General features: G+C 43.9%; 1 protein-coding gene across 1 annotated transcript; it reads left to right on the top strand.

Moving 5' to 3' along the window:
- Positions 1–242: 242 nt before the first annotated feature.
- On the top strand, positions 243–2,060 carry LOC115104385 (immediate early response gene 2 protein-like). Its single transcript, XM_029625814.2, has one exon. The coding sequence runs from the start codon at positions 490–492 to the stop codon at positions 1,057–1,059; it is 570 nt and encodes a 189-aa protein (XP_029481674.1). The 5' UTR covers positions 243–489; the 3' UTR covers positions 1,060–2,060.
- Positions 2,061–11,256: the final 9,196 nt, after the last annotated feature.

The following is an 11,256-nucleotide window of genomic DNA, read 5'->3' as shown; positions in this document are numbered from 1 at the left end:
ATGGCACTGATATTTTATGAATTTCCTTGGTTTCTCAGTTTCTGTTTTTTCATTAGCCTAGTGTACAGTGCATTATGACCTGTTGACAGTAGTCAGATTTGCATTCATATTCGGTTGTTCAAATTACACAATTATGCAAACAAATGTGGTACAAATAAACACAGCCTCATACAAATAAACACAGCCTCAACACAACCTACATATGTGTCTGATCATAAATAGTAGTGTAGGAGGCTACTACATGTTATCCGCAGCTCTTGTGTGGCTTTTGGCATAGGAGGAGCTCATGGAAGAATTTACACCTCTCAGATGACAGCGAGCCACTGACGTCAGCGAAGATACAATAAAGCGGCTGTACAGGCACGTTCATGTCTGTGTGTGTGTGTGAAGTTTGGAGAATCTAGGCCCTAGCGGTAAAGGAAGGTCCAACGTTGAGGCAATCAAATTAAAGAGTCTCTAAACGTCTTAAGATCAATAATAAGCAACAACATGGAGGTCAGCGCTGAGGCCAAGAGGATTATGGTCCACGCTCTAGGCAAACTATACAGCTCGCGCGCCCAGCGCGGGGGACACCGTCTCCACCGGAGCTTGCTGCTCACGCTCGTAATGCAGTCCGCCCGGGATATCTACCACGCATCGCAGGCCAGTTGTGAAACCACGAAAGCAGCAGAGCCGATCCAGCAAGAGTCGCCGATGGCGGAAACAACTGGAGATCGTTTGGAGAGGGAGGTTTCCTCGTCTCTGTCTGGACTACCCGCGACCCCCCAGCCCCAGGAGATTGCAGTATCCTCCGAGGACGAAACGAACTCACACCCGCTGCACTGCAGTGTAACAGCAGGTAGAGAAAACAAGGAGAACCGGGGCCCGTCGAGACCTGACCGTAACGCCAGGAAGAGACGGGGCAAGGCGGCCGCGGAGCCCGACTTCCTCCCCTGCAAGAAAGCGAAAATGGAGCAAGGGAGAAAAACCGTCATACCGAGCTCTGTGAACTGCTACCGTGTCGTTGGGGACTCCTTGGATACACCGGTGCCCATGTTAAGAGCCATTGCAGCGTTTTGAAGGGACAATGAAGAGTTTGCTTTGATTTGGGTTCATAAATACAATTTCGTGACCGAGCAGGAGGAATGCGTCATGGGCAAAACTATCCGGGTATGAGCCGGGTAGAGAGACAGGAGGCCGCATATGCGTTCAGACACTATAGAACGCTGTGGTCTCTAATGTTGGAAACGGGGCTGTCCCTGGAACTCAGTGGAGATTTCTCCGAAAATTGGAGCTTGTTTTGTGAAAGAGGTGACTGATCGTTACGGTAAAAGAGTTCATGCTCTCCCGCTGTGACTTTCCCTGCTGGCTGTGCGCCAAAAGAGGGAGATGGAAGAACATTGTTTGGTCTAATACTTTCTAGGGCTGGGCCTGGTCGAAAAGGACTGAATACTATACACAGCACAAGCCTAAACCGACTGAATAGTGCTGGTTACAAGGACTTTTATAGCCTACACGTGCGCCATGATGCTGAAAATACTAGACCAACCATTTGCTATTAATCACTGCTGTGGGTCCGAGTAATCCAAACTATTTGCTATTAATCACTGCTGTGGGTCCGAGTAATCCAAACTATTTGCTATTAATCACTGTGGTGGGTCCGAGTAATCCAAACTATTTGCTATTAATCACTGCGGTGGGTCCGAGTAATCCAAACTATTTGCTATTAATCACTGCGGTGGGTCCGAGTAATCCAAACTATTTGCTATTAATCACTGCGGTGGGTCCGAGTAATCCAAACTATTTGCTATTAATCACTGCGGTGGGTCCGAGTAATCCAAACATTTGACCTATTACATAAATTGATCCATTAAATGTTCTGAATGTTCTACCCGTATGATACATTCACATGTATATTTTGTTAATTTGAAATTGTACGTTAATTGGAACTTTTGTGGAACTTTTCTTCCATAAGAACCTAAATGAATTGTATCGACACTGATAACCAAAACTGTGAAACAAACCATTCCAATGACACTACCTCAGTTTGATTTATTAAAACGTTTTATAATGAACTTCAACCTTTTCTTGTTTCCTTTTAACTTGTTGTAGCCTTGTGGAAGCTTCATCATGACATGGGTGCTCATTGGGCACACACTGGTTGAATCAACTTGTTTCCACTTCATTTCAACCCCCAAAAATCTGTTTTAACGTGGAAGACTGATTGGATTTTTTTAATACACAACGTTTTCCTGATGACATGGTCACATTTTTGTTGAATTCACGTTATTTGACAACTAAACCAAACGTAAATAAAAAATGAACGTTAAGCTGACATCTGTACCCAGTGGTTGGGCGGGTGTGGTGTCCGCGTGACTAAAGATACAAGGGTAGTAAGAATATTGCCCCATGGAGCGTGTGGGGAGGAAACAGCAATGGGTGTGATGAGTCGGAAGCACGCTGTGTCATCGCTATTCTCTCTCTCTCTCTCTCTCTCTCCTTATTCTGACCTTGAATTGAATGAGAATAGCACCTGCAATTCGTTCTGGGTGGAGATGTAAGAAATTAAGGTTTGGTGGAGGTGTGTTTGCAGATATGCTGTATAATGACCTTCACTAATTCCCTCATTTCCACCACTTTTATGTGCGAGGAAACCATAAATAAGGTTGAGCAAACCTGCTGGTTCCAAGTGTAAAAACCTCTACTTTCTTTGTGAAGGAAAAGCAGCCAACAAGTGCTCAGCATACAGTTGAAGTCAGAAGTTTACATACACTTAGGTTGGGGTCATTAAAACTCGTTTTTTGACCACTCCACAATTTTCTTGTTAACTATAGTTTTGCAAGTCGGTTAGGACATCTACTTTGTGCATGACATAGGTCATTTTTCCAACAATTGTTTACAGACAGATTATTTCACTTATAATTCACTGTATCACAATTCCAGTCGGTCAATAGTACGCAAGTATAAACACCATGGGACCAAGCAGCCGTCATGACGCTCAGGAAGGAGACGCGTTCTGTCTCCTAGAGATCCCCTCAATCCCAGAACAACAGGAAATGACCTTGTGAAGATGCTGGAGGAAACAGATACAAAAGTATATATAACCACAGTAAAACAAGTCCAATATCAACATAACCTGAAAGGCCGCCCAGCAAGAAAGAAGCCACTGCTCTAAAACTGCCATAAAAAAGCCAGACTACGGTTTGCAACTGCACATGGGGACAAAGATTGTAATTTTTGGAGAAATGTCCTCTGGTCTGATGAAACAAAAATAGAACTGTTTGGCCATAATGATCATTGTAATGTTTGGAGGAAAAAGGGGGAGGCTTGCAAGCCGAAGAACACCATCCCAACCGTGAAGCACAGGGGTGGCAGCATCATGTTGTGGAGGTGCTTTGCTGCAGGAGGGACTGAGGGAGGAACATTATGTGGATATATTGAAGCAACATCTCAAGACATCAGTCGGAAAGTTAAAGCTTGGTTGCAAATGGGTCTTCCAATTGAACAATGACCCCAAACATACTTCCAAAGTTGTGGCAAAATGGCTTAAGGACAACAAAGTCACGGTATTGGAGTGGCCAGCACAAAGCCCTGACCTCAAATCTATAGGAAATTTATGGGCAGAACTGAAAAAGCATGCGCGAGCAATGAGGCCTACAAACCTGACTCAGTTACACCAGCTCTGTCAGGAGGATTGGGCCAAAATTCACCCAACTTATTGTGCGAAGCTTGTGGAAGGCTAACCAAAACTTTTGACCCAAGTTAAATAATTTAAAGGCAATGCTACCAAATACTAATTGAGTGCATGTAAAATTCTGACCCACTGGGAATGTGAATAAAAAATCAAAGCTGAAATAAATCACTCTCTCTACTATTCTTCTTACATTTCACATTCTTAAAATAAAGTGGTGATCCTAACTGACCTAAGACAGGGAATTTCTATAGGATTAAATGTCAGGAATTGTGAAAAACTGAGTTTAAATAATATTTGGTTAAGGTGTATGTAAACTTCCGACTTCAACTGTATGTGGGAACTCCTTCAAGACTGTCGGAAAAACATTTCTCATGAAGCTGGTTGAGAGAATGCCTAGAGTGTACAAAGCTGTCATCAAGGAAAAGGGTGGCTACTTTGAAGAATCTAAAATTTGAAATATATTTAGATTTTACACTTTTTTGCTTACTACAGGATTCCATGTGTTATTTCATAGTGTTGATTGTCTTTACTATTATTCTACAATGTAGTAATTAGTCAAAATTAAGAAAAACCTTCGAATAAATAGGTGTGTCCAAACGTTTGAATGGTACTGTATGTAAATAAGTTATTTCTGTTTCTTATTTGTAATAATAATTTGCACACTTTTCTAAAAACCTGTTTTTGCTTTGTCATTATGGGGTATTGTGTGTAAATTGATAAGGGGGAAAAAATGTGGGAAAAGGGATGGGTCTGAATACATTACAAATGCAGTGTCTTAGCTGTTGATAAGAGCTAGTTAAAGGAGTCATCCGTTTGGAGAAGGGATGGGTCTGAATACATTACAAATGCAGTGTCTTAGCTGTTGATAAGAGCTAGTTAAAGGAGTCATCCGTTTGGAGAAGGGATGGGTCTGAATACATTACAAATGCAGTGTCTTAGCTGTTGATAAGAGCTAGTTAAAGGAGTCATCCGTTTGGAAAAGGGATGGGTCTGAATACATTACAAATGCAGTGTCTTAGCTGTTGATAAGAGCTAGTTAAAGGAGTCATCCGGGAGAAGGGATGGGTCTGAATACATTACAAATGCAGTGTCTTAGCTGTTGATAAGAGCTAGTTAAAGGAGTCATCCGTTTGGAGAAGGGATGGGTCTGAATACATTACAAATGCAGTGTCTTAGCTGTTGATAAGAGCTAGTTAAAGGAGTCATCCGTTTGGAAAAGGGATGGGTCTGAATACATTACAAATGCAGTGTCTTAGCTGTTGATAAGAGCTAGTTAAAGGAGTCATCCGTTTGGAAAAGGGATGGGTCTGAATACATTACAAATGCAGTGTCTTAGCTGTTGATAAGAGCTAGTTAAAGGAGTCATCCGTTTGGAGAAGGGATGGGTCTGAATACATTACAAATGCAGTGTCTTAGCTGTTGATAAGAGCTAGTTAAAGGAGTCATCCGTTTGGAGAAGGGATGGGTCTGAATACATTACAAATGCAGTGTCTTAGCTGTTGATAAGAGCTAGTTAAAGGAGTCATCCATTTGGAGAAGGGATGGGTCTGAATACATTACAAATGCAGTGTCTTAGCTGTTGATAAGAGCTAGTTAAAGGAGTCATCCGTTTGGAGAAGGGATGGGTCTGAATACATTACAAATGCAGTGTCTTAGCTGTTGATAAGAGCTAGTTAAAGGAGTCATCCGTTTGGAAAAGGGATGGGTCTGAATACATTACAAATGCAGTGTCTTAGCTGTTGATAAGAGATAGTTAAAGGAGTCATCCGTTTGGAGAAGGGATGGGTCTGAATACATTACAAATGCAGTGTCTTAGCTGTTGATAAGAGCTAGTTAAAGGAGTCATCCGTTTGGAGAAGGGATGGGTCTGAATACATTACAAATGCAGTGTCTTAGCTGTTGATAAGAGCTAGTTAAAGGAGTCATCCGTTTGGAAAAGGGATGGGTCTGAATACATTACAAATGCAGTGTCTTAGCTGTTGATAAGAGCTAGTTAAAGGAGTCATCCGTTTGGAGAAGGGATGGGTCTGAATACATTACAAATGCAGTGTCTTAGCTGTTGATAAGAGCTAGTTAAAGGAGTCATCCGTTTGGAGAAGGGATGGGTCTGAATACATTACAAATGCAGTGTCATAGCTGTTGATAAGAGCTAGTTAAAGGAGTCATCTGTTTGGAGAAGGGATTGCAATTTAAAAAAGCAACTGTTTTGGATTATTTTTCCTTATGATCCCTGGAGGCAAATGTGAAACCAGTAATATGGAAGCAAACTGAAAATCATATCAACACTACATGCATTGTTGCCCCTGTGACATTATGAAAAAATATATGTTTTAATTTTGTGCCCACATAATTTGCATTGACGAAATTTGGAGACACAAACTATAGACTTCTGTAGGGCCTGGACCAACCAAGTTGATGTATGTTCTATAGAATGTTTTAATTATATGCCTAGGCTTTTCTGTTTTATTTTACAATTTGTATCATGTTAGATATTAGCCACGGTCGGGAGTCACTTTCAGTAATACCCACATAAATGTATAACTGTCACTTTAGTGTTTGTTTTCTTCAATTTGTAGCTTACATTTCACATCATTCCATATACAGTTCCATGATTCGTGAGGATTACAGGACTATTGTTCAACCCTTATTGTACACTTGTTTCCACCTTCCAATATCTCATGGTTTGAACTTGGATATGACAACTTTCAGGATGAATCAAACCAATGTATTTTGATTAATCAATATATTTCATGTGTAAAGGCTCTCCTAATCCCAAAAATGTCCTAAATAATCTACAAAATCAGAGTATTTTGAAATCTACCAGTTGCTGAAACAGAGTCAAATATGCATATACAGTATTTGGTGGGTTTATTTCATTGATCCCTATATTCTGAACCCATTGTATTCTATTCTCAATGTATTCTAGTTGAGTCAGTTGACAAAATTCAAATTAAAGGTGCACCGTATTTAAAGGGATGGCTTAAGATAAATGTACTGAATAACACTATTGAATGAAACCTCCACAAGAAAATCTGTTTGCAAGTAAGTGGGAGGGTTTTCAGAGGTTGAATTAAATGTAGTCAAGGGAACCACACCTGCAAAGTCCGTTACACAGTCTGAATAACAACTACTGAGAATTGAATAGGAAAAGGTAACTGAACTAAATGACTATCGCCCCGCACCACTCACCTCTGCCATCATGAACTGCTTTTAGAGGCTAATCAAGGATCATATCACCTCAACCTTACCTGACACCCTAGACCAACTTTAATTTTCTTACCGCCCCAATAGATCCACAGACGATGCAATTGCCATCACTCTGCACACTGCCCTATCCCATCTGGACAAGAGGAATACCTATGTAAGAATACTGTTCATTGACTATAGTTCAGCCTTCAACACCATAGTATCTTCCAAGCTCATCATTAAGCTCAGGCCCCTGGGTCAAAATGCCGCCCTGTGCAACTGGGTCCTGGACTTCCTGACGGCCCCCCCCAGGTGTTGAAGATAGGAAATAACACCTCCGCTTCGCTGATCCTCAACACAGGGGCCCCATAAGGGTGCGTGCTCAGCCCCCTCCTGTACTCTCTGTCAACCCATTACTGCGTGGCCATGCACGCCTCCAACTCAATCATCAAGTTTGCAGACGACACAAAAGTATTAGGCCTGATTACCAACAATGACGAGACAGCCTACAAGGAGGAGGTGAGGGCCCTGGCGGAGTGGTGCCAGGAAAATAACCTCTCCCTCAATGTCAAGAAAATGAAGGAGCTGATCATGGAATTCAGGAAACAGCAGAGGGAGCACGCCCCTATCCACATTGACTGGACCGCAGTGGAGAAGGTGGAAAGCTTCAAGTTCCTCGGTGTACACATCACTGACAATCTGAAATGGTTCACACACATAGACAGTGTGGTGAAGTAGGCGCAACAGCGCTTCTTCAACCTCAGGAGGCTGAAGAAATTTGCTTTGGCCCCTAAGACCCTCACAAACCTTTACAGATGCACAATTGAGAGCATCCTGTCGGGCTGTGTCACCGCTTGGTATGTCAACTGCACCGCCCGCAACCGCAGTGCTCTCCAGAGGGTGGTGCTGTCTGCCCAACACATCACCGGGGGCACATTACCTTACCTGCAGCATCCAATATCACAGGAAGGCCAAAAATATAATCAAGGATATAAACGACCCCACCTCCCGAGTAGCACAACGGTCTAGATGCATCACTCCAGATCCGGGTTAAATCCCGGGCTCTGTCGCAGACAGCCGGGACCGGGAGACCAATGAGGCGGTGCACAATTGGCCAAGCGTCATCCGGGTTAGGGGAGGGTTTGGCCGGCTGGGATGTCCTTGTCCCATCACGCTCTAGCGACTCCTTGTGGCGGCCGGGTGCATGCACGTTGACTTCGGTCACCAACCGATCGGGGTCGTGTTTCGGGGGAAGCATGGCTCTCAACTTTCACCTCTCCCGAGTCCGTATGGGAGACACGGTTACTCAACCCTGCACCTTAGAGAATGGCGCCAGAGGGGATGGGTGCCATTTTACGTGCTACTAACCAACTGTGCTATTTTGTTTGTTTTTTCACATTGTTTGTAACTTATTTTTTTATATTTTTGTACATAATGTTGCTGCTACCATCACTTATGACCAAAAATAACTTCTGGAAATCAGAACAGCGATTACTCACCTCGAACTGGAAAACTATTTTTTCTTTAACCAGTCCGACGGAAGGATATACTGCTTTGTCTGGAACGGACCAAATCCCCATCATTTGCGTGAAGGAAATACAGAGAAAAAGGGTGCGGAGGTCGGGCTGCCTTCTGAAAATTCGTAGGTGAGTGAGTTAACCCCCTCTACCATCAGTCCTATTAGCCAATGTGCAATCATTGGATAGGTAAATGGATGAGCTCCGATCAAGGATATCCGACCAACGGGACATTAAAAACTGTAATATCCTATGTTTTTCACCGAGTCGTGGCCGAACGACGACATGGATAACGACGACATAGATAACATACAGCTGGTGGGGTTTTTGGTCCATCAGCAAGATAGAAAAGCTGTCTCCGGTAAGACAGGGGGTGGCGGTTTGTGTCTATTTGTAAATTACAGCTGGTGTACGAAATCTAATGTTAAGGAAGTCTCAAGGTTTTGCTCACCTGAGATAGAATATCTCATGATAAGCTGTAGACCATACTATTTACCAAGGGGGTTTTCATCTATATTTTCTGTAGCTGTCTATTTACCACCCCAAACTAATGCTGGCACTAAGATGGCACTCAATGAGCTGTATAGGGCCGTAAGATTACAGAAAAATTATCATCCAGAGGCGGCGCTCCTTGTGGCCGGGGACTTTAATGCATTTTAATGCGTTTTACCTCATTTCCACCAGCATGTTAAATGTGCAACCAGGGGGGGGGGACTCTGTACCACCTTTACTACACACACGCCCTCCATTAAGGAAATCTGACAATAACTCTATCCTCCTGATTCCTGCTTACAAGCAAAAAGTAAAGCAGGAAATACCAGTGACTCGCTCAATAAGGAAGTGGTCAGAGGACGCAAATGCTAAGCTACAGGACTGTTTTGCTAGTACAGACTGGAATATGTTCCGGGATTCTTCCAATGGCATTGAGGAGTACACCACATCAGTCATTGGCTTCATCAATAAGTACATCGATGACGTCGTCCCCACAGTGACCATACGTACATACCATGGGTTACAGGCAACATTCGCAATGAGCAAAACAATAGAGATGCCACTTTCAAACACGGAAATTCGTCTATGCAGCCCGACGAAACATCAAACAGGCAAAGCGTCAATACAGTACTAAGATTGAATCATACTACACCGACTCCGATGCTCATCGGATGTGGCAGTGCTTGCAAACTATTAGGGACTACAAAGGGAAGCACAGCCGCAAGCTGCCCAGTGACACAAGCCTACCAGGTGAGCGAAATAACTTCTGTGCCCACTCGAGGCAAGCAACACTGAAACATGCATGAGAGCATCAGCTGTTTCGGACGACTGTGTGATCACGCTCTCCGTAGCCGCCGATGTGAGTAAGACCTTTAAACAGGTCAATATTCACAAGGCCACATAGCCAGATGGATTTCCAGGACATGTACTCTGAGCATGTGCTGACCATCTGGCAAGTGTCTTCATCAACATTTTCAACCTGTCCCTGACCGAGTCTGTAATACCAACATGTTTCAAGCAGACCACCATAGTCCCTGTGCCCAAGAACATCAAGATAACCCGCCTAAATGACTACCGATCCGTAGCACTCACGCCTGTAGCTATGAAGTGCTTTGAAAGGCTGGTCATGGCTCATATCAACACCATTATCACAGAAACCCTAGACCCACTCCAATTTGTATACTGCCCCACCAGATCCACAGATGATGCAATCTCTATTGAACTGTACATTGCCCTTTCCCACCTGGACAAAGGAAGACCTACGTGAGGATGCTATTCATTGACTACAGCTCAGCGTTCAACACCATAGTACCCTCTAAGCTCATCACTAAGCTAAGGACCCTGGGACTACACCTTGCTCTGTAACTGCATCCTGGACTTCTTGACAGGCCTCCCTCAGGTGGTAAGGTAGGTAGCAACACATCTGCAATGCTGATCCTAAGCACAGGGGCCCCTCAGGGGTGCGTGCTCAGTCCCCTCCTGTTTCTTACTGTTTACCCATGACTGCATGGCCAAGCATGTCTCCAACACCATCATTAAGTTTGCTGATGACACAACAGGGGTAGGCCTGATCACTGACAATGACGAGACAGCCAATAGGGAGGTCAGAGACCTGGCAATATGCTGCCAGGATAACAACCTCTCCCTCAACGTGATCAAGACAAAGTAGATGATTGTGGACTACAGAAAAAAGAGGACCGAACACGCCCCATTCTCATCGACGGGGCTGTAGTGGAGCAGGTTGAGAGCTTCAAGTTCCTTAGTGTCCACATCAACAAACTATCATGGTCCAAATACACCAAGACAGTCGTGAAGAGGGCAGGACAATGCCTATTCCCCCTCAGGAGACTAAAAAGATTTGGCATGGGTCCTCAGATCCTCAAAAGCTGCACCATCGAGAGCATGACTGGTTGCATCACCTCCTGGTATACCAACAGCTCGGCCTCCGTCAACAAGGCACTACAGAGCGTAATATGTATGGCCCAGTACATCACTCGGGCCAAGCTTCCTGCCATCCAGGACCTCTATACCAGGCGGTGTCAGAGGAAGGCCCAACAATTGCCAAAGACTCCAGCCACCCTAGTCATAAACCGTTCTTTCTGCTACTGCATGGCAAGCAGTACCGTAGCGCCAAGTCTAGGTCAAAAATGCTTCTCAACAGCTTCTACCCCCAAGCCATAAGTCTCTTGAACAGTTAATCAAATGGCTACCCGGACTATTTGTATTGTCCCCACACCACGCCCCATTTTTAGGCTGCTGCTACTCTCTGTTTATTATCCATGCATTGTCACTTTACCTCCACCTACATGTACATATTACCTCAATTACCTCGACTAACCGGTGCCCCCGCATATTGACTCTGTACCAGAACCTGCTGTATATAGCCTG

This window comes from Oncorhynchus nerka, linkage group LG26, assembly GCF_034236695.1.
Source record: "Oncorhynchus nerka isolate Pitt River linkage group LG26, Oner_Uvic_2.0, whole genome shotgun sequence".
Taxonomy (NCBI): Eukaryota; Metazoa; Chordata; class Actinopteri; order Salmoniformes; family Salmonidae; genus Oncorhynchus; species Oncorhynchus nerka.
The sequence above is the reverse complement of the archived record's forward strand: the minus strand, read 5'-3'. Positions and strand labels throughout refer to the sequence as shown.